Raw genomic sequence first — 23,715 nt, 5'->3', positions numbered from 1 at the left:
AAGCAGGAGAGTATCTTAATTCCAGAGGCCCTTGTAAGGGAGGTCACTCCTTGCCTTCTAGCTAAGCAGGTTTCAAGCCACTATGGAAGTTAACGCCTGGAAAAACCAGGCTAATGTCTAAAAGGAGTACAATAGCTACTGAGCAATGCAGTGGAAAGAAATTTAAGGTGGTTGTAATCTTCATTTTAATGCAAAATTTAAAGCTTCCTATGTTTTGCTTCAGAGCCTAGGGCGGGTAGCAACTCATATCTCGCTTTATCTCCTTAAATGCAGTTTAACTGCTTTGAATGTTCTACCTCTTCTTTCAGAGGTAGGAAACAGAACTTCCAATACAAGGGTCAGTGCAATAGTTTAGATAAGGTGCTTCCTTATCAAATATTTGGGCTTTTAGTTTTTCCCACCCCCATTCTCAAAAGAGCAAAAGGTCTGAATATCTCTATTGTATACCTTTATTGCACAAGATGTACACAGCTGTAACGGCCAGCAACAGAACATTTGCCATTTCAGTTGCTAAATGCTGATCCTAGTCCAGTCTCTTTCTCTTCCTCGGATGCTCACATATGGTCCCTCCTTATCACAACTGGTCCAGATGAGACATGCACTTGCCGACCGCGGGTAGAATCAATGCTACGGCCTGGAAAGGGAGGGTGGAAAAGGCAGCATTACCACATTCATTTACATCCTCCTAAAGCAGAAGGACTCTGCAACCTGTATAAAGTAGCTCTAATAAGCGATGCAGATTTGAAATCCACTTTCCATCAACATGCATCATCTCACACTTTCAATGTCTTTTTACCATCTCAGTTTAACATGCTGACAAGCATATATTTATTTATTTTTGCACTGGCACATGTTCTACTCCATTTTTTCTTTACTATTGCATCTGTCCCAAAATGCCATTAGTTTATAGAAACCTAATGAACAAAAGCCATTTCCTGAAATGCTACAGAAAGTTGTAATAGTCCAAGCTTTGCACTGTAGTTCTCCTGGAGAACTGCTTGGTCCGCAGCATAGCTTCAGCTCGGCTGCTCTCCTAAGATAGATTTCCAGAGTCAAAAACAGATGCTTTCATAAGTAGTGCCATTACGTCTTCATGAGTTTTAGACTTAATATCACAATTCCTCATTATAAAGCACTTTCTATTATAGTTGTGTTTTAAGAAACAAACATGCACTGGATTATGGAGAAAGCTAGAGAGTTCCAGAAAAACATTTACTTCTGCTTCATTGACTATGCAAAAGCTTTTGACTGTGTCGACCACAGCAAACGATGGGGGGTTCTTAAAGAAATGGGAGTGCCTGATCACCTCATCTGTCTCCTGAGAAATCTCTATGTGGGACAAGAAGCTACAGTTAGAGCTGGATATGGAATAACTGATTGGTTCAAAATTGGGAAAGGAGTACGACAAGGCTGTATATTGTCTCCCTGCTTATTTAACTTATATACAGAATTCATCATGTGAAAGGCTGGACTGGATGAATCCCAAACCAGAATTAAGATTGCGGGAAGAACTAACCACAGATATGTTGATGACACAACCTTGATGGCAGAAAGTGAGGAGGAATTAAAGAACCTTTTAATGAGGGTGAAAAAGGAGAGCACAAAATATGGTCTGAAGCTCAACATCAAAAAAACTAAGAGCATGGCCACTGGTCCCATCACCTCCTGCCAAATAGAAGGGGAAGAAATGGAGACAGTGAGAGATTTTACTTTCTTGGGTTCCATGATCACTGCAGATGGTGACAGCAGTCACGAAATTAGAAGACGCCAGCTTCTTGGGAGAAAAGCAATGACAAACCTAGACAGCATCTTAAAAAGCAGAGACATCACCTTCCCGACAAAGGTCCGTATAGTTAAAGCTATGGTTTTCCCAGTAGTAATATATGGAAGTGAGAGCTGGACCATAAAGAAGGCTGATCGCCGAAGAATTGATGCTTTTGAATTCTGGTGCTGGAGAAGACTCTTGGACTGCAAGAAGATCAAACCTATCCATTCTGAAGGAAATCAGGCCTGAGTGCTCACTGGAAGGACAGATCCTGAAGCTGAGGCTCCAATACTTTGGCCACCTCATGAGGAGAGAAGACTCCCTGGAAAAGACCCTGATGTTGGGAAACATGGAGGGCACGAGAAGGGGACGACAGAGGACGAGATGGTTGGACAGTGTTCTCGAAGCTACCAACATGAGTCTGACCAAACTGCGGGAGGCAGTGGAAGACAGGAGTGCCTGGCGTGCTCTGGTCCATGGGGTCATGAAGAGTCGGATACGACTAAATGAATGAACAACAAAAAATGATGTGTTTAGCTTGCCTGAACCAATTGCATTTCATTTTGAGCTGACCTAAAACCCACCTGTTTCCCCAGAAAACCACACCCACCTGTCAAGGTAACAGTGATGCCTGCTGATGGGGGTGGGGTTCAATTTTGCATTGACTGTGCAGGCTAGTCCTCCTTTCAGGTGACTGACAGATGGGTTGGCCTGCAAAGCAGATCCTGCTAAGGACATGGCGTGCAGAGTGAGAAAGGTTTCCCACCTGTGTTCTAGGCAATAGGGAAAGCCATGCTGGCCTCTGGCAGGGGATTAGAAGAGAGGTGAGGAATTTGTGATCCACTGTTAAGAATACAGTTCCCATTGGCTATGTTGCTTTGAGAGCCACGGATCTCCTGCCACTGTGTTTGAAGGTAGAGAGCTCTACAGAAGGCATTTACCTCACAAGACACCTACCTACTCTCTGCCTTCTGGGAATGCAGCGCTGGGCACAGGTGGTGTCCATGGCCAGCCGGCTGGAATCACAGATGACGGCACTGCAGTGGAAGTAGATCTGAGGAAAGTACAAGCAACATAACATAGGAGAACCAGGAAGCAAAACTCCCAACAGTCGGGGTCCTGACAGCTACGTACTCCCCTCCCTGCCCCCAGCATGTGTCTCCTTGTGCCAAAATACATACCAGCTCAGCTTTAATTTTATTGCTTTTAATCAATATGGTGCTCTTGACTTTAATTCCTATGGCAGCTTACAATGATAAAACGTAATAGTTAAGACTGTTTGCATCCACAGAAACTATCAGAGCACAGCAACTGAGGCAGGCAAGTCTGTACTGTGATGGGACCACATTGGGGGGAGGGGGAGTTCAATAGCAAGCATTATCCCATGGTCAAGAGCTTCCCTTACCTTCCCCTGAAGTGCTTGGTTGTCCACCATAAATGTAAACATTTTCACTTCAAACCGCTTCAGGTGTGTAGGGAAAGGGACAGAGTCCTCAGTCACTCCATGGAATGTGGTTTGATGAGAGTCCTCTGTGTTCTCACAACTTTGTGGGGTGGGGGTGGGGGGGAGAACATGACAGAGAAGCTTAAGAGATACAAGCCTTGCTGCCACATCATTGGGCTAACAGCCCCATGGCAATGAACACACTGGGGCAGCCTGAATGCCACAAGAAAAGCTGGAGCCTGTGACCTGCTGTTATGCACACTTGTGATGCTCAGTACAAGCCTAGTACCCCTGTCTCTGGCTTCTGAAATTTACTAAAACTCCCTTCCCCCTTTAAGAAATGTTTGTTTCAAAATGGTCAGGAATACAGCGGCAGGTAGTACTGACTCTCATGCTCCATTCTGGCTTGTGTTGTGTTTTCAGATCATCTCATTAGTTCTAGCCATCACTTCTCCACCCAGAAGTGCTATTCTATTTTTACCCCAGATACCTAAGGCAATAATATAATTTTAAAATGGTAAACTGCCTCAGCAAATGCAACCAAACCAACCAACCTCCTCACCTCACCTCACTGAATTAACAGGGTGTGAAAACATCATCCTTGCTCTTAGAACTAGTAACATATTATTCAGACTCTTACCTGTCCGTCACTATGTTCCACTGGGGAAGACTCTTCCTGTCAGAAGATGCTGTAGCCCAGCAGTCCTCCAGAAAAAGTTCTAGCTGTGGGTCCTGGCTATGGAGAAGCTCAACCTGGAAGTGAAGCGGTTCTCTAAGGTAGCGAGTTACTGGGTGCTCCATGTCTTGGTAGAAGCTGCTGTAGGACTTATCTTCCCATGGTGCCGCAGGAGGGAAGAAAAGCACATATTAGAACCTTAACAAACCCAGAAGAATTAGTTGCTTTTAACAAGCCAAGGCTGGCACTGAGCAGTCCAGGTCAGCCTTTCTCAACCCTTGTGCCCCCAAATATTGTTGGCCTACAACTCCCATCATTCCTAGGCAGCATGGCCAGCAGTCAGGGGTGATGGAGTTGGGACTCAAGGTTGAGAACAGCTGGCCTAGGCTATTTCTCCTAGTACGAGAGCCAGGCTGGGGTAGGGCAATGCAAGTGGCGCCTCTGCTTTCAGCCCTAATATAAACCCTTGGTACCAGGGCTGAGAGATCACAGAGAACTATGGCAAGACCTTATACCAGTGACAGAGAACAAGCTTTTTAACTGTCTGAATCTAGAGCAAATCAAGTGGAAATCTGCTCAAACAGATCCTCCAACATCACACAAAAAGCTGCTCCCAAGGATCAATATGGGGTGGGAGGAGCTTGGAAAGCTGACTTTGTGCAAAAAGAATCATTTTCTGCAATACATCTCTGTGTATTGCATCTCTACTAGGTGGGTCTGGGAAAGTCTGGTGCTCACTACCAAACCATTTGATGTGAGGAATCCAACTAGGCCACTGACATCTCTGCCCCCCCCCCCCAAAAAACAGCCAAGAGATGTTCCTGGCTGCTCTTAAAACACCCCCTTCACATGCTTTTGGGGTGAGGGAAGAAAAGGCAACAGAACTCTTCAGCCCACAATCCATAAACTAGATATTCAACACTCAAATACTGTAGGTTGGATTAAATCTCCCTAATTTTTTTTGGGGGGGGGACTTAATGTGAATACTTACTGCAACTGCATATGACTAGCAACATCTTAAGTATTCTCCCTCAACACACAGGAGCACCATCAAGACAATTTGTATTATGTAGATCTGGCCCTACAAATCTTTGACTACATCTCCCATCATCCACCGCCACTGGCCATAATGCCTGAGGCTGATGGGAGCTGCAGTCCAACAATGTCCAAAAGGGCCACAGCTTCCCCATCCCTGATTTCAGATGAAAAAATGTTCTTCATAAATGTTTTATCCACATTCCTGCCTGCTGTTTTGAGATAAAATTCACATATTTTGAGATAAAGTTTGGTTGCAGCCTTAACCTGCAAGGCTCCCACAGAAGGCTGTGTTGTGACATTACCTCTGGCCAGCTTAAGGGCAAGCACCAGCGCCCCCAGCCCAGGCAGGATGCTTGGCGATGGGGCTTCTATTGGGCTGTACTGGAGCAACAGGGTATCACCAATAAAGTACCGGCAAGCACATTTCAACCTTGAAAAATACAAGTGAGAGAATAGTCCATTCGTTACCCTTCCAGTCCAGAACAGCCCTGCTTTGAGGGGTGGAAGGGGGAGGAAGGGAGCTGCAGCAGAAACTGGCACAAGAGTTCTAGCCGGTTATGTTTAAAGGCAGGATGCATCTCCTAGAAAAAGCTTGCACATGGGGGCTATGTCACGAAGTGACCCTTGTATTACAATGCGGTAAGCAGCTTCCTTCCCCAGTCCTTTGCCCAAGCCATGAGTACTCACTGATAGATAGGTGCCGCTTGGCCTGTGAGAAAATAGAGGACTTCGTTTTCATAGGACATGGTGGCATCTTCAAACTGCAGATTAGATTAGAGGATAAAACAGGAGGCGGTTTCAACCATCTTCTAGAGCAGAGGCTGGGCAACCTGGGGTCCTCTAGAAGCGGTTGGGCTACAACTCCTAATATCCCCTTCCCACCATGGGCCATGCTGGCTGCTGGGTATTTGGAATCTGGCAACATCCGGAGAAGCACAGTTTACCGCCCCTGGTCTTGATGTTCCTTCCCCAAGGAGCTCAGCGTAGCACTTGTTGTGCATGTACATTGTCCCTCCATCTTCCCAACAACCCTGAGAGGCAGGAAGCCTCAAGTACCAGACTAGAAGACTTTGTGCCAAGCTTCACAGCCACCTCCAGTAGCTAAAAGGCAGGCTGCTTCAACCCAAGACAAGCCAAATAAAGAGCAAGCATGGTTTTTTTGAGCTTGACATGTACTGCTGGAGCAAACATTCAGGAACCATCTTCTAACATGAGTGGCCTCATGGACTCTGCTCCTGACAAAGCAGCCATTTCTTACCTTGCGAGTTGTCCCACAAGAGGTCACGTTGAAAATGAATGTTGCTCCTTCCTCTGTCACCGAAACTGGCCTGCAGCGTCTGTCTCTCAGCACTAGGCCAGAAGGCACCAGATCTGGGGTGCCAACCAGCTTCAAGGCAGAGATCCTCATTGTGCCATTAGCTAGGCAATCTGCAAGAGAAATATATTACATATGCCAGAGCAGAGGTCGGCAACCTCCGGCCCATGGGCCAGATGCAGCCCACGAAGGCCATTTTACCGGCCCACAAGCTGCCTGCTCGGCAAGCCTCCTGCGCATGGCATGGGGACTTGCCAAGTGGCGCTGGAAATTGCATCAGTGCATGTCCAGATGCCAAAAATCGCGTCTGCACGGGCACGATTTTCACCGTCTGGACATGTGCAGACATGATTTTTGGCATCACGCTGCACATGTCCGGCCCACGGACATTCTCCGTGGGCTTGATCCGGCCCATGGCCAGATAACCTTGCCGACGCCTGTGCCAGAGCATAACAGACAAGCAGTGGCAGACCTTGGGGTCTCAAATTTCAACAACACTCTGAAAGACACCCAAATTCCACACACCCCGCCTCTCACCTTCCATTCTACATCATAGTTGTGGCACCCCCCCCCCCAATGCTCCACACCCAGTGCAACCCAACTGGTTGTGCTCCCCTAAATCTGCCTCTGCAGACAAGTCAAGAAGCGGAAGTGGCAAGAAGATGAGAGACGGTGCCTTGCTGAATATAAGCAGAGTAGCAAGCAGAAGACTTCAATACAGCGGGACCTCGTGTTACATACCGTCCCCCTTACGAATGCTGCGGGTTACGCGCTCCGCTAACCCGGAAGCAGATGCCCCTTGTTGTGACCTTTGCCCCGGGTTGCAAGTGGAAATCACACTCCGGCAGCACAGCAGCAGAGGGAGGCGCCATTAGGGAAAGCATGCTTCATGTTACAAGCAGTTTCCCGTTACAAATGGACCTCCGGAACAGATTAAGTATGGATTAACACGAGGTACCACTGTACCATCAAATGAAATCATTTTCTCTGCTAATGAAAATGAACAAATAGCTGGTGCCCAAGATGGACATGATGGAAATTATGAATTGACATTAGGAAAAGCAAATAAAATACAGAGTACAACACAACAGAAATGCAGATTGCCATTGCTATGCAGAGAACCAGGTGTCCTGTCCTGTTTTGTTTCTTGCTCCACCCACCCCTGGCATGTGGCCCCCAAATGGAAAAGGGTCCCCTGCCCCTGGGCTCAAGAGAGGGATTACCAATGAGGTCTTTTGGAGAGAAGCTGCAGGAAACGGCAAAGTCTATCATTTCAGCAAGACGATAGTCCTTCAGCTGCAACCGGAAGGTGACCAAAATCCCAAAAGAATCTATTTCCTACAAAGCAAAGGAGACCAGACTAGTTGCACAAGTTAAGAGCTGGCTGCATTAGGAGGCTTGGGCAACCTCACTGCCAACACCTTCCAACCCAAGGTGGATATACTGCAGTCCTCAATTGCCTGCTTGCATCCTTGGTTTCAGTCATCCTTCCTCGGGACAAAGCGGGACGTAGTAGCATGAACAGCCCTTTTAGACCCTTATCTTGGATTATTGTCCAGTCTGTGGACATCTTTCACTGCCAAGGATGCTCCCCACAACACACAAATCCCATTTCAGACAAAGCACCAACAAAGATTAAAACCTATCTCCTACACAGTCTCTAGTCATCGGCACTCACACACTGTTGTGTAGAAGACTGGAACACGGGGGTGTAGCAAGGGGGGGCGGCGGGCGGGCCACCCCGGGTTCCATAATGGAGGGGGTGACAAATTATCAAGGAACAAATTTTTTTTGAAAATGCCTGCTCCGGAGGTCTTATCTTACTATACTAGGGATTATATAGCTATATATGGAATTTCATGCATATCGGTTAACCCTCCTCCACCCAAATAGCTGTTCACTTGGCTGTTTTCCTATGTCATGATTGCTGAAATTTCAGTTCAGAGAACACTTACTGTTCCCAACCCTAACCCTGTGGAAAGCCATCTAATTAGACTTTAATTTGATTTTGATATGTTTTTAGGAGGTAATTTAATTATTGTTTGATTTTATACCAATGTTATGTATCTGATGTTAGCCACCCTGAGCCCATCTTTGGCCGGGGAGGGTGGGATATAAATAAAAGTTTCTTTTTTAATACTTGTTATTATTCCTTTGTAAGAAAATATGAAATAACGTAAAACCATTTTTGCAGGGGGGGAATCTAAGGGGGGTTTGACACGAAATTTTCCACACCGGGTACCACCTGACTTTCCCATGGCTCGGGGGGGGGGGAGGGGGGTGACAAAATTTTGCCCCCGGGTACCAATTTACCTTGCTACGCCCCTGCTGGAACATCAGCCTGTCTTCTGGCCCAGATTCTGAAGGTCACCTTAAGCCTTAGATGGATCTCTAGCAGAGGCAAAGAGGTTCCTCCTGCAGAGCTCAAGGGTCTGGGTCAAGGGTACTCTCATGACTGAAAGCAAAGCAGGGCCCTTAAAAGCATTTTTTGTTGGAGGTGGAGAATAGGGGGTGAGTAATTCCTTTCGCTGAAGCGAAGAGATTTGCCATTCTAGTCATGGTACTCAGTGCCAAACATGCTCAAGAGCAGAGAAGGTAAGAAGGCTTCTTGTGGTGCTGCTGCCGCCAAGGCCAGCTGCCTGTGGTCCTCTCTCACCACACCACTGGAATCATTTACACGCCAGCTGTTCATTCATGCACACCAGGACTAAGAAATGGCACCTGAGGTTCCTCTAGCTCCATTCTTCCTTCCATGTACATCATGTCTTTTTAACCTGCAAATAATCCTCTTACCTTTGTAAGCTGCTCTGAGAGCATTTTCAGCTAGAGAGCAGGGTGAAAATGCGTTACATTTAAAAGTACTTGTACAGTACAAGTGAGTTTGCCAGAGAACCACACTCTTGGCAGGCAGGAGTGCCACCTTGTCCCCATGGCCGTGGGTGCCCAGGGCCTGGCACCGAAATTTGTGGGTGCCTGGGCACCCAGGGCATTGGCACCTATGACTCTTGGGAAGCAATTACCCCAAGGAAACCGATCACCGTACCCCTCACAGCTGCTTCTTGTTTCCCCGCTTCATGGCTGTGCAACCCAAGCTTCTTCACTCACACACTTACCTCATAGCGCACGTGGGCAGCCTGCCTGGGTACCCTTAAGGCCAAGTGGGTCCCATTGTCCAGCAAAGTATAGCCGAGTGCCTGTGCCTTCTCGCGCGTCAAAAGATCGTCCCCCGCAAAGGGAAGCCAGTCCTGGTCCACGTTGCCTCGTTTCACCACCAGGTAGAGGGCCTCGTCATCACAGAATCCCTCAGCCTGGGGCAGCACTGGGAGGGAGGCAGCAGGAAGAAGCAAGACTTTCAAGAGCAGGAGCCCTCATCCATTCACATTCTCCCCGCCCTTCCAATGCCACCGGCACGATTTAACGGCAGTACAACTTTCTAGGCAGCCGAGCAGCAGACAAGGCCCATTCCTCCAAAAGGAATATTTGCATGAGGCTGGGAGCAATTGCTCTTCAGGGTAAGATACCTGCCAGGGACCCAGTGTTCAGGGCACAGGCACACGGAGGCACACCACTTCAGGTGGCATTGGGTCTAGGGTAGGTGGGACACAGTGCCTGGCCACTCACCTGGACAGGCCATGTGCATGTTTGTTAACCCTTCACTGGCCACACTTCCACCCCATTCACACAGTTAAGGCTATTTGTTGTGGAGCACCTACAAAGACAAGGTGCTGCCTGTAGATTCTCAAACAGAATGTGATTCACACACAATGAAAAGTCATATCTGTGTGCATGTAACATGCTTTTACCACCCAGCCCGCTGAAGAGTACTTGATTTCAAAGCCCTGTTAAAGTAGAGCTACTGATTATGAAGTGAAATGGGCCATCAATTCTCACCTTACCTAGAGCAGAAGAATCCCACAGCCATTTGCCTGCCTGACCTTCTCCTGAAAGTCCTCTCTAAGGGGCAATTTGTTTTATCCTTCCAGGCACAATTTCTAGAATAATTTTTGCAGGCTAGAAACTAATCTCTATTTACTGAAAATTACCATTCTAGTACTTGGCTATATTTCCAGGAGTCAACAGAATAGCGGCTGGCGCCCACTGAGACTGGTAAGGCAGAAGAAACCAGAGCCAATGACCAGCAGAGCCAACTGATTCCAGCTATACCCCCATCCTACTCCCTGCTGAAACTAAGGAGGAGAAGCAGGCAGGCAGGGCCTTCCCCTGCACCAATTGTAGGCAGGTGGGGGCTGGCTGAGAGAAGACTGAGGTGAGTGGGACAGTGTCCCCTCTGCCCTAGTGGACCAGCATCCCCTGCAACAGGAGGATGCCTGTTACGTTCAGCAGCTCACAGAATTCTGAAACATTGCAACTTTCCTCCAGGAACTGCCCAGGATGGAGAACTGGAGTGGCCCACTTTTGTTTTTTTCCTCCCCATAACACTTTGAGGTAGGCTAAATCAAGATCAAGACATGACCCTCTACACCGAGCATCAACATTACAAAATAATACAAAGAGTTATCTAAACCTTGGTATAACTTCTCCATTTAGTCACCACTGTTTTAATGATGCCAAGCTATTCGATATTCATAGTTCAATATTGGTGTTCTTTACAGGCAACCCAGAAGCACCCTCCCTGCCCCTGGTGAAATCCTAGATACCACTTCAAATTGAACAATAGGTGCATCTCCCAAATATTTAACCTTCAGCAACTAAAGTTAAGCTCACCATTTCCACTAACTGATTCTTGAATCCAAAATGGAAAGTGGTAAGAATGTTGGTCCCAACCGACTCACCTGCATCCTGGACTAGGGCTGTCAGAGGAACGGGGACATCAAAGGTGTCTCCCTGAGGAATCACACTGAATCCCAATATGGGGTTTGTAGTGTAGCTTCTGATGTTATCTGGTACATACTGGGAAGATAATTTGAGCGGAGGTGAGCTCTGGTTGTTCAGCATCATGACAAACCTTTGTTATTATATCACCATCATTTAACAGCTCTCAAGGGAAGGAGACTTTGTTGTGCTCATAAGCCAGGCATAAAAAGCATGTACACTTTAACCTACATACTTTAACCTGGCATACTAGATTTCAGCGTTTTTTGCAGTCCCATGATGACAAGAAACTACACAGTGATTTATAAAACAGGGCACCATATATAGCTGGTGGGCTGCAATCATCTGTGTCACACAAATCCAGTTTTCCTGGTGCCTTAAGTGCATCATAAAAGATTGACATGCATCTGCTTGAAGGAGCTTGTGCCTAGAATTTGATAGGTGCAGGGTAGCTTATTTTTAATATGCTCCAGAGAGAAGGTATCCATACATTCCAACCCATCAGCTATTGACTGTAGGGACAACACACACTTGGGGTGAGAGGCAATTTGGCAGTTCCAGAGGCATAAACAAGCACCATCCCTTACCAAGTCTCAGTTCAGTTATAGGATACAGGGGGAAGAGATGCAACCTCCTGGAAAGAATTAGATGAAAGAAGCTCCATGTTCCAAGTACCGGTATATTCTTTTGAGTTAGGCCTTTCCAAGGATGTCATGCCAAAATTTGTTTTCCTAGCTCAGATGATTTCAGGATGGATAGTTGATGTATCTACATGTGCTTGTGTTATTTAAATGTCAACTCTGAAGTTAGCCAACTTCCCCAGTCAACAGGACCACCAGCACTTCCACTCTATGCTTTGCCCCTTACAACTGCAATACATTCCTCTCCAAGAGCCCACAGACTAGGCTTGGTGGGTGGCAGCACTCACCTCCCTTCCAACTCCAGGGGCATCAAAGGGCACTTGTACCACGTAGCCCCGACTTCCGTTGGAATACTTAGCTTCATAGATCTTATAGCCCTTCTTCTCAGCCTCAGGTAGTGGCAAGGGCCCTGAAGCATCCACAGTAATACTGACCAGCACTACATCTGGCAGGAAGGTGCCAACTGTTGCATTGAAGAGCTGGAGACTGGCATTAGTATCTGCAAGGAGAAGAGAAATACAGTTTTTGTAAAATAAAACATTTTTCTAGGCCAGTTCCCCATATCAATTTTGCTCATCAGGTTTATGAGTTAAATTTGCTCTCTAATGGATTTCCTCAGTTGTTCTGTCAACAAGCCCCCACAAGTATATGCTGCTTCTCCTTTCTATAAATCCTTCTTCAAGGTTGTCATTTTGAAAACATTTTCTGGATGTTAGTAAGCTAGACAATTTTCCTATTTAACAAAGCTCATCCTTCCTACAGAACATGTTTGCTTATTTGTTTATTCCTTCACCAATTCAATGTTCTTACTTCAAAGACAAAGACCAAGGGTGGTCAACCTGTGGCTGTTCAGATGTGGTGGATGGCAACTCCTGGCATCCCTGACCACCGGCAGGCTTAGGGGAGTCCAGCAACATCTGAATGCACCAAATCAGCTAGCCTCCAACAAAGAAAAAAGGAATCCAATAATTGGACCGTCTAGCCCTGTACTGACTGGCAGAGGCTCTCCAGTGTTTCATATACAAGTTATGTCTAGTCCTACCTGGAGATGCTAACATTTCAGCCTGGGACCTTTGGCAGTGTATGTGCTCTGCCACTGAGCTACAGCTCTTCAGTGCAGGTGGGCAGGACCCATTCAGAATGGGGGACTGAGGAAGCTGCCTTATACCAAGTAAGATCATTGGTGCATCAAGCTTAGTAATGTGTACACTGACTGGCACCAGCTCCTCAGGTTTTCAGACAAGATTCTCATCCAGCCCTACCTGGAGATGCCAGGGATTGAACCTGGAAACATCTGCATTCAAAGTAAAGGCTCTACCATGGAGTGACAAGCTCTTCCCTGAATTCAAGGATCAAGAATAGACAAACACACACACACACACACACACACACACACACACACACACACACAGCAATAGTGAAGTGGTTCCTGGGCTCAAGATGAACATTGTAAGCCAGTTACAGGCAGGTAGCCGTGTTGGTCTGCCATAGTCAAAACAAAATAAAAAATAAAAAAAATCCTTCCAGTAGCACCTTAGAGACCAACTAAGTTTGTTCTTGGTACGAGCTTTCGTGTGCATGCAAGACTATGATGCCATCTCTAACTCTCCCACTGAAGAGTTAAGCACATCTAGGGGCAATTTGATCTTGCTAGAATAGAAGGCATCTACTAGCACACCCAATTGTCTAGCACATCACCAATGTTTCAACAACTTTACAGGACGTTTATTTACAATGAACACTCACAATCTGTAACTATGACCGGCACAAGTTGCAGAGGGGTGCTAATATCCTTCAGGATGGTATGTTTCGTAATACCCCTCTTGTCATCTTCCCACAGATGCTCTAAATAAGGGGTGATTTTGTAGGTAATCATTGGTTTCCCATCAATCACATAGGTCTGGAGCAAGAGATAAACAAGTAGACATCAGTTGAAGAGACCTAATGTTAATACAAGCCATGTTTTGGCAGGATGTGTGAGAAGTTCCCTTGTCTCCCTGGTTCCCACCTTGTTGCTATTTCAATCCCAAAACATGGGCTCTGGACTTTAAGATTTGTTAAGGATTTCTAATACAGGTGTACACTTGACACATTTCATCTCCCTCATTTTGGAAGAAAGTGCCATTAAGACCATTTTGTACAGCAGGGGTGAGCATATCTACATCGTTTTTTCAAGAACTCTTTGCTAGAGCTCTGCCAACCAAAGTCAAGTGCAAAACAGTGGGCTTGTCCACACAGCTGCTTATCCCATGCCGAGAAATCACAGCTCCAAACAGTTCTCAGTTTGTCCCGCTGCTTTCCCAGGGAAACCCCGCTCTTTAGTGCTGAATTGGAGTAATCATCAATCTGCAGAAAACCTAACTGATATTTGCTCTGGCGGAACAAGTGAAGTGTGGATGAGCTCATTGTCTGAGGAAAAGGAAGGGGAACATTCTCTTTATAGAATTCAGGAGTGGGGTGGCTCCAAGCACATGCTCTGTGCCAAGGAGTGATCTAATTCCAGAACCAAACACAATATTTTCACACACAAAAATCCACTACTGGTTTCCCCTCTCTCTTTCAGCAGCCTGCTTCATGAAGAAAGCCTTTTAGTGGCCGCTATTGTCAGCCAACTGCAGGATCACCCACACAGGAGTTTAATGTAGATTTAAAGCAGCTGAGTCTCATCCACATGACCTCCTCCTCCTTGAGCCTAGCAGCCTGCACTTCCTCACATTACATCTGGATTTTCGAATCTGAGGATAATCCAGTAAGGACAGTCTAGCTAATGTAAATGTGCATGTTACCAATGGTGGACAAACACATGTGCACTGTTGGGGCAGGTTAGGGGTTGTTGTTTTTTACATGTGTGGTGCCATGTCACTGAGTAGAGTCCACTGTGCACTATACTCCTTACTCCCATTTGGTTTCTGTCCCAAAGAAAAGATGTAGTATGTGTGGTTATTTTTTTTGAAATTTATTAGCTCAAAGATGGAAAAGGGATGAACAATGGCAAGAAAAAATGATGGAATATGCTGAAATGGCAAAGCTGACTGAGAGACTTAAAGATAAGGACAATAATGATTTCAAGAAAGATAGGGAATCTTTTATGACATATATACAGAAACAATGCACTGAAATGGACTCACTTGCAGGATTTGATCAGGGGCGTCGCAGGGGGGGCGGGGGGGGCCCGGGCAGCGACCCTGCTGGGGGTGACACATTGGGTGGCGGCCCCGCCCATTGGGCTTTTAAAACTTTTTATTTTTAATTCTTTTTAGGCTATTTTCAGCACTGCCAGGGTGGAGCCGCAGGGGCGGCCAGCGAGTCGGGGTGTCACAGCCCCCGCCCTCAAGCGGCTTTTCGCGCCGCTGGCTGGCTTGCAGAGCCGGGGCACCCCTCTTCGCTGACCCGCCCCTCTCCCTGCCCCACTTGCGCTCCCCCGAGGGGGCCCAGGCGGTGGCTTCGGGAGTTTCTGCAGCTCGCAGAGGCTCCCGAAGCGGCGGCCCGGCATCCCCAGGGGCGGGTCATCGCGGCGTGTGCATCATGACGCATGCACACGTGGCGTTGTCCCACCCCCGGGGGATGCCGGGCGGGGGCTTTGGGAGCCTCTGCGGGCTGCAGAAACTCCCAAAGCAGCCGCCTGGGCCCCCTCGGGGGAGCGCAAGTGGGGCAGGGAGAGGGGCGGGTCAGCGAAGAGGGGTGCAGATAGTCCCGAAGCCCCGCCCGGCATCCCCCGGGGGTGGGGCGTCGCAGCGTGTCCGTGCGTCATGACGTCATGACGCACGGACGCACGCGCCGCGATGCCCCCGCCTCCAGGGGTGCCTCTTGGCTTCCTGCCCCGGGCAGCCAAGGGGCTAGGAACGCCCCTGGATTTGATTAAGACACTTACAATTAATCAATATAAACAGAAAATATAAATATGAGAGTAAAATGTAAAGAATGTTAGTAAGGTCTAATTTCAATTTCAATATATAAGGTATATAAAATTATAGACAGAAGAAATGAATGTGATAAACCTGAAAGGGAAGTTGGGGGAAGTGGAGGGGGGAAATAATAGAAAATATAAGATGTAATTTGTGTTTTTGTTTTTAGTATTGATTATGTTAAAATTTTGTTGGAAAATCTTAATAAAAATAATTTATAATAATATTTGCCCTGGCATTTACAGAAAAAAGGAAAGGAAGATCTTTTCCAAGACAAAGTAGGACCTTCTCCCGTCTCTCTCCCAGAAATGAGAGCAGCATGCTCTTATTCAAGCACAGCCTTGCATGGCCCCATTGATTCCACCCCAAAACTTTTAAGTCAATGATTAGAGGCGCCCATGATCCTCCCTGCCTGGTCATTCTTTGCCCTTGTGAGGTACACCACACACATCTCTTTTGTGCAAATCTGATAGACCGAAAAACATGTATTTCAATTTTTTAAAATAAAAAAGTCATGCTTCAAATTTGGCTTTGGTGGAAACTTGTTGTGCAATTCCACTACGAAGGTGCATGCATACTGGTAAGCAAATACCTGCTGTCATGGCCACAATGGACCCCAGGTTTCCTGACCTGCAGAGAGAGGGGTTGGAAGAACTAATTGTGGAAAAGGGGCGGCACAGAGAGTGAATTGAGTCCATCGAGGACCACCCACTAGGCATGAACAAGAAATATTGAGATTTTGGAGGCATAAAATGGAAAGCACTCATATGTTGACAATGGCGCACACACATAAAAATGGCCCATGTAGGCATTGGCACCTTGTATGAATATGCCTTGTGAGACAACCCCCTGCTGAGCCATTACAAACAATCCAGAAACTACCAGTAGATCCCAATCTACCTTCTGTCCACCCCTCTTTAGAGTACATAGTTCAGGAGTGAAGCAATGCATGGCCACCCATTTGCCTCCCTGCCACTTAACAAATTACTCCCCATTCAAAACACCTTGTGCTAGACCATTGAATTATCTAAAGCATCCAGGAGCAATGTCTGTACCCACCTTGTAGTTACCACCCGGTGCACCAATGGGCATCTTTACTACTATAGCATCCTTGTCACTAGTCAGTGAGTATCCCCTACTTTTGATGTCTTGCGCAGACAGTTTGTCCAGGTTGACCCCCATGTCCACTTGCAGCTCCTTGACAATGCCAGCTCCAACCAGGAGAGGAGGGATGCTCTTGGGAATAGTCCAGGTAATTGTTTCCTTCGAGTAGTACACACCATCTGGCAGAGGAGAGTGAGGAGGGAGATAGGGAAATGTAGATCCCCATAGCTTAGGGAGTCTCCAGACAGTCACTCTTTTGTGGGAGAGACTGAAGCCCATCCCAGAAGCTTCGAATTCCCAGTTAGTGGCTTAAAGGGTTCTGCTGCCCCAGCACAACAAATCCACTTTAAAAAAGAAACAAGCTCTTTGAGGGTCAGAAAGTGACAGAGAAAGGCACTGAGAAGTGTGGGATGAATGAATGAGCAACAGGAAGACACACTGCAAGCAAATTGGAATGAATGCAGGTTGGATGCTCATTGGCAAATAACTACCCATCAAACAAATCAGAATGACAGAGACGGCATGTAATCTAACCTCCACATAAGCTTTTTGTGCAAGCAAACCAGGATGAATGTTAAGCAAACAGCTTATCTTTGGATGGAGGAACATGCCAATTTTGGCTCCTCTTGGGGTTGAATCCACTTACTTGCCTTTTGCCCTTTTGCCCTTTCTAAAGTCTGGCAGAGGTCCTTGCTTCAGTGCTCCATGTCCCCCACCCGCCGAGCTTTCCCTGCAAAAACCCACTATTTAAAGCTGAATCCAAGCAAATGTCAATTCAGATTTTCTGCAGGTTGACCATTTGCTCTGATTGAGCTTTTAAGATTGGGTTTTCACAGGGAAAGCTCCAGAACAAAAAAGAAGAAGGGGGGGCGGGACACAGAGCCTGGAAAGAGTGGAGGGAAGGTGTGAATAAGCCCTTTGTTTCTCCTTTTTCTAACCTCAACATTAGTTTGCAAATGATAAAAAGGGGAAAGGCTAAGTCCACATGAAAATCATTCAGCATTCACCACAAACGCCTCCCTTGTTCTTGTACAACTGCAATGGCACCAACCTGAGCAGAGCTTGAACTGAGTTCCAGTGAGTTCTGGCTAAAAAAAACCCGATTTTCACTAATATGAATGTTTATGCACACTTTATCCCCAGTATAAGCAATGCTGCTGTACACATTACTTGTCTGAATAACTGCACTGCAAACTTCAGAGAAGCAGTTTTTTTAGTATAGCTGTGTTCGTTTTCATATTGTTTCAGAAAATGTGAAGAAGGTAGGTTCACCTTTCAGTGCAACTGTTTCGAAATCCTGCACCATCAAGGAGGGAATCCAAAGCATGGAAACTCTTGTGGGCTTCAGCCCCTTGTTTACATACCTATAGGGCAGGTCACTGCTGTGTCCACCATTAGGAGCATAAAGCGCTGCTTGTAGTAGCTGCTGGACCTCACAGAGGAGAAGGGAATCCCATTGACCTGGAAACAGAAGCAGCAGCTCCTGCCTGTCATTTGCCATGTTTCAGTGCCTCACGGCTCAGTCCCTTTTCCCATGAACTAGCAAGAGCAGAGTGATTTTCAATGGCATTGCAGAATTAGGCACATGCCATTCAAATTACGCTTAGTTTGCATCACTTATGTTGGTCAAATAGTTCAGCACCTTTTGTTGCTCAGTTCAAATCCATTCATGCCAAGTAAGTACAGATCATGAGTCTACATAAAGCCCTGGTCAAGGGTCTAGCTTCCATCACCATCATTAGTACCACTCCCACTTTTCTACTTCAGTTGCAGAAATATATCATCTAACACTCAGAGAGACTTCCTAGCCAAGGCATTCTGCTGACTACATGCTTGTTGTTTAGTCCTTTACATGCTACCCAACCCACATTTCTCATTGCTAAAGGGTGCATATCCCAAGCTCAAAAAGACACAGGTGTTCCTGGCCATGCCGGGGTGCTCCATGCTGAAGGGATCAAGGTAGATGTATATATATGCAAAATTTATCTTATGCAAGTTTTGTTTTTACTTGACAAGTTTATAAGTTGCTTTACAGCTTGAGGCCATCAAAGCAGCGTAAAGACACACACACACACAAATACAACTATTAATTCTACAAACCATTCAAGCTCTTGCTGTTTCCTTTTGACTTGCACCTCCCTATTTGGGGGGGGGGGGGTTATGCACTTACCTCCACCTTCTGAGCCTCAGTGGCATTGTAGGGAGCCCTGAGCACGATCCTCGTGTCTGTGGTGTTGACTCCATAGCCAGCAGCATGAGCTTCTTCCACCCGCATGGCCTTCCTCCTGGCGTCCATGTGAAAGACGATTTGCCAGATGGAGGAGGCCCCTGCTACAGCCTATGGGGGAGGGAGGGAAGAAATAATTTCAGAGTTTTAAAATAACCTCCCATATGGAAGTCTGCTGCCCCCCCCCCCAGTTCTTTCTCAGTTGTGGCAAAGGAGAGAGATACCTCTGGAAAGGCAGCAGCCCAGTCCTCAGGTGGACCTGCAGGTTGATCTTGAAGAAAGCCATCTGGGATTGGTGGTACATTCCTTCTTACAGAGACCTTGAGTGGGGGAAAGGGACGTTGTCATTGGGACTCTTCACAGCTACTCTCTGTACAGGATCTCCCATGTGCCTTATCCGTCTCTCTCTCTCTCTCTCTCTCTCTCTCTCTCTCTCTCTCTCTCTCTCACACACACACACACACACACACACACACACTTTGCAATTAGGAGTTCCCAACTAAACATTATTGCTTCATCTGGCAACCAACATGAAATCAAGGAGCAAGGCTCCCGGCCTTTGAAGTGTATACCTCAAATTATTTTCGACATCTCATATTTGTTTCTACCTTTAAGCCTGCCACCCACCTTTCCCCATGTGCATCTGGAACACACAATTTTTCCTCCACATTCTACCCCCAGATCAACTTTCGCACATGACATAAGCAGAGTCAGAGAGGTTCAATAGCATTTTAGTGTACACCTGTAAATACAGGCTGTGCACACCCCATACATTCAAAGTACATGGCTTCCCCCAAAGAATCCTGGGAACTGTAGTTTACCCCTCACAGAGCTACAATTCACAATTCCCAGCACCTTTTTTTTTTAAAAAAGCACCCAAGGTTCATTGAGGGAATCTGTACACTGTGTGTGCAACCTCCTGCTCTAGGAAGTGAAAGTCTTCACGCTCAGAGACTTGGCTTCTTGAAAGGCAGCAGATGATCTCTAGGTACACCTCTCATGCATTTCAAAATGCTGCTTGGCTCCCCAATATAAAAATTTACCTCCATATAGTTTGCCTCACAGACTATTTCTCGAGGCTGCCATGGGCCATATGAGCAGCTCACTGGAATGTTAAGCACCACCGCCTGCTGCATCTCAGGGTCTGTCGCTGCCTTTATTTGGATGTTCAAAGTGAAGTGCTGATCATCCTGAATGTGGGAAGAAGAGGACCAACAGTTAACCTCCATTAAAGGTTATGCTTGCAGTGGTGGAAGTGTTCCTCCTGCAGTATAGGATGAGCTGGATTAAATATGTAACAAACATTCCAGCTGCTCAGAGAACAAAGCTGCTAGAACGTCTGCAATCCAGCAATTATGCAAAGAGGGAAAGTTGTCAATTTGGCTGGAGAGAGAAGCTCTAGCCACAAGACAGTGTTTGAGGCAGGTCAAGGACTGAGATATGTTTCCAAGGGTGTTTAAAGGGAAAGTGGCTGAAGGAATTTATAGACACTGCATTCAGAAATGCCTACCAAAATGAACTTGACACAACATTTATTTGTGGATATTTTCAAATTTTAAGAGATCAAAAAACACCTGCTTTCAGTTAGCTGTGCTTAGCTTTGTACACCTAGTGGAATAACTAGATGTCAAGGTGTTCCTGAGGACTAACCACAGGTGGTCTGAAACATAATAATGCCCCCTAGATGGCACCCTTGTTTGTATTCTTTGTATTCTCCTGGTTGTTTTAAATTGCTAGTCCTCATGGAAGCTACAGGGCATTGCATGCATATCCAACTTGAAGATGCTCCCAAGACCAGGAACAGTGACTGCCTTATGTCCCAACTCCAAGTCACCTTCCTCTATAGCAGTCTCCATGCTTAAGCACACAGCCCATACTTCTGCCCATAACCTTCACTCCCATCAGGAAGACTTATGGGTTCCAGGCTCTGCACAGACTCAGATACAGAATTCAAAGGCCATCACACAGGTTCAGCCACTTTGACCAGAGCAAGCAGATAGCACAGCTCTGGCAGGAGGTCGTCCTGCATGCTCTGGGCCGTCTGAATGGTAAATTAAGGCCCCAGTGCTTCATAGTGCCTTGACGTTTTGATCTGAAACATCCCCAAATCTCTCACAGACTGTCAGCATTGCCTAGGCTTCAATCCACTCTGCCTCAAGAGCCAATGGATAACGCCCTAGTGTGGCCCTTCCCAGTGGGCCTTCCTGTCAGAGTCAATCAGCAGTACAGTGGTACCTCTGGTTACGAACGGGATCCGTTCCGGAGCCCCGTTCGTAACCTGAAAGGTCTGCAACTTGAAGTGCTGCGTCTGCACATGTGCGCGACGCGATTCAGCACTTCTGCACATGCGTGTGACGTGGTTTTGCACGTCTGCGCATACATGAACCACCCAACCCGGAAGTAACCCGTTCTGGTACTTCCGCGTTCGGCGCGTTCGTAACCTGTGACAAACACAACACGCAGCATTCGTAACACGAGGTACGACTGTATCAAGGAACTCCACTTGCAAAGGAACAAAGGGGGAATTACTTTAAGGCCCCAGCTGTTCCTTTTGGACTATGTCCACACATGACATCATAGATGACATCAGGCATGGGGGAAAGTGGGTGTGTTTTGTGGGGGAATCGCCTCACTGGCCAAACTGGGACCCACGCCAGGCCTCATTATGTTGGCGGCTGCTCACCACTGGGCAAAACAGTTTGTTTTGAGCATTAAGACAGCTTCACACAAACAGTCCAGGAGCCTCTTCACAACCCCTGCAGCATACAGTTTAGCCCTACATCCCACCATCAGAGTATAACAGCCAAGCAGCGAGGCACGGAGTTCTATATTCCCCCAAACGTCTTGGGAAATGGTGTATCCACATTTTGTTGACTGGACCTCGTCTATAGGCCAGGGCCTGCCAAACTGGTCTGGAAGGACAAGAATGTAGATCATTAGATGAGGGAAAGGGAAATTGCTTCATAATAGTTACCCACAATAGCATTGTGTGCGTTAATATTTAATTCTTTAACATACCTCATTGACACCCTGCTTATCAGGCCAGCTGCAAACGTCTGACTGTGGGAAAAGAGGCACCAACAGCCTGCGGCACCAGATACTCGATATTTGGCCAGGTGGGCTCAGCATGCTAACATGCACCAGGAAACAGTCTTGCAACCCTCAGTGAAGAAGATATCGGTCAATGCATCTCTGGAGAGGTTGTCTCAAGCCAGTGAAGCAAAGCAAACATCTGGCAACTGGCCAGAACCTGGTTAAGGCACACATGGGGAACCCATTCATCCCCCCCTCCAAAGGTGAAAGGAAGAATGTTACATGTAGAACAACGCCTAACTCTTCTCTTCATCAAAGGCAGGAAAAGAAACAGCACTCACCGATGGCAGCAAAGCTGATGTACTTGTTTTGGAAATAGGCTGAACTCAATCGGAGTCGGGCAAGGCTGCCTAGACATTGCACACTAACCTGATCTGAAGGGCAAGATAACAAAAAATCAAAGTTGTTAGCAAACTGGGCACCGACCTAGCAGGCTCAAGTCAACATGGGAGCAAAACTCCTAAATGGTTCACAAGCCATGGTCCCAGGACCAGGTTGAGCCTCTTGGGGATGCTCAACACATCTATACAGGCTTGCTCCTCATTTTCCTTCCCTCACTCTCCATCCCACGACTGCACCTTCAACACTCTAAACAAGAACAAAGAGGAACAGCCAAAGAGGGGAGTTCAAAAGGTGGCAGCCCTAATTCCCTCCAGCAGCATCTGGCAGTAGCCCACTTAATGACAGAGGCAGCCAAATCTTGTTTTCATGTTGCTGTTCTTCAAGAAGTCTTTCTTTACCTCCATCTGTTCACAGCTGTGTTTTGTGCCCCAGGTTGACAACGACATTCCGAAGGGTTTCCAGCATGTCTACTCCAGAAGGACCAGTCCAGCACGGACTCTTTCTCCAAGACAAAGAACCAAGATAGGAAACGGATTTGCTCCTAGGGTTGACTTGTGTGTTCGCTGCCCTGTGAACTTTAGTTCTCCTCCCTGGCTGCATGAACTGGGTGGAAGATTACCTAGTCTTTTACACATAAACCACCAGCAGCACCAGGGCTCACCCCCTATATATAATGCACCCACTGAGTTTCCTCCTCTGGTGGGAGGACAGGAAGCAGGACCAGCACGAGATCCATTTTTGTGGAGTACAGTAATCCCTGACCACTGGTCTTGCTAGCTAGGGATGATGGGAGGTGTAGTCCAAAAACAGCTGGAGGCCCAAGTTTGAGAAATGCTGGTCTCGCTATTTGGGGAGGGGGGGCAAAAGGAGCCAAGCTGCAGTGGTTAATAATAATAATAATAATAATAATAATAATAATAATAATAATAATAATAATAATAAACTTTATTACGGTCATAGACCAGCAGAAGAGAAAATAAAACGATAGTACATAAAATAAATATTTCTTAAATATCGTCTTTTAACAATACTATTTCAGATCCCATGTTAGATTAAAATTAAGCTAAAATTTAATGGGCGATAGTTCCATTTAAGTATTATCTACTATGGCTTGGTGGACGGCTTTATCGCTGTTGTCGGTTGATATCATGACGCGTCTCAGTCTTGCTGCATGATAGCAAAATTTAGCTACAGTCATAGTGCGCTCTGGGTTGATGTCCTCAATTAAGTATCTAGTCAGCGTTTCAATTGAACGGCCTGGTAGATTTTTTAATAGGGGTTCGATTAACTCCTTCCTCAAATCTCGATACAGAGTGCAGTGTAGGAGAACGT

The 23,715-nt window shown here is 46.6% G+C and overlaps 1 protein-coding gene across 1 annotated transcript in view; it reads right to left on the bottom strand.

Moving 5' to 3' along the window:
* Window positions 1-431: 431 nt before the first annotated feature.
* LOC117060910 overlaps window positions 432-23,715 on the bottom strand; it is a 34,057-nt gene continuing 10,773 nt past the window's right edge. The window contains exons 3-21 of the mRNA XM_033173513.1: window positions 22,323-22,415; window positions 21,736-21,860; window positions 19,992-20,138; window positions 19,173-19,268; window positions 18,892-19,059; window positions 18,086-18,182; window positions 16,677-16,900; window positions 13,459-13,612; window positions 12,000-12,211; window positions 11,032-11,149; window positions 9,352-9,557; window positions 7,462-7,576; window positions 6,182-6,351; window positions 5,611-5,684; window positions 5,226-5,353; window positions 3,850-4,039; window positions 3,171-3,309; window positions 2,723-2,819; window positions 432-634 (exon numbers count right to left, since the gene is read on the bottom strand). Of these exons, the coding sequence (XP_033029404.1) occupies window positions 555-634; window positions 2,723-2,819; window positions 3,171-3,309; window positions 3,850-4,039; window positions 5,226-5,353; window positions 5,611-5,684; window positions 6,182-6,351; window positions 7,462-7,576; window positions 9,352-9,557; window positions 11,032-11,149; window positions 12,000-12,211; window positions 13,459-13,612; window positions 16,677-16,900; window positions 18,086-18,182; window positions 18,892-19,059; window positions 19,173-19,268; window positions 19,992-20,138; window positions 21,736-21,860; window positions 22,323-22,415 (2,633 nt within the window). The 3' untranslated portion in view covers window positions 432-554. The remainder of the gene's footprint in view (window positions 635-2,722; window positions 2,820-3,170; window positions 3,310-3,849; window positions 4,040-5,225; window positions 5,354-5,610; window positions 5,685-6,181; window positions 6,352-7,461; window positions 7,577-9,351; window positions 9,558-11,031; window positions 11,150-11,999; window positions 12,212-13,458; window positions 13,613-16,676; window positions 16,901-18,085; window positions 18,183-18,891; window positions 19,060-19,172; window positions 19,269-19,991; window positions 20,139-21,735; window positions 21,861-22,322; window positions 22,416-23,715) is intronic.

The sequence above is a fragment of the Lacerta agilis genome, chromosome 16, assembly GCF_009819535.1.
Source record: "Lacerta agilis isolate rLacAgi1 chromosome 16, rLacAgi1.pri, whole genome shotgun sequence".
NCBI classification, from domain to species: domain Eukaryota; kingdom Metazoa; phylum Chordata; class Lepidosauria; order Squamata; family Lacertidae; genus Lacerta; species Lacerta agilis.
The sequence above is the reverse complement of the archived record's forward strand: the minus strand, read 5'-3'. Positions and strand labels throughout refer to the sequence as shown.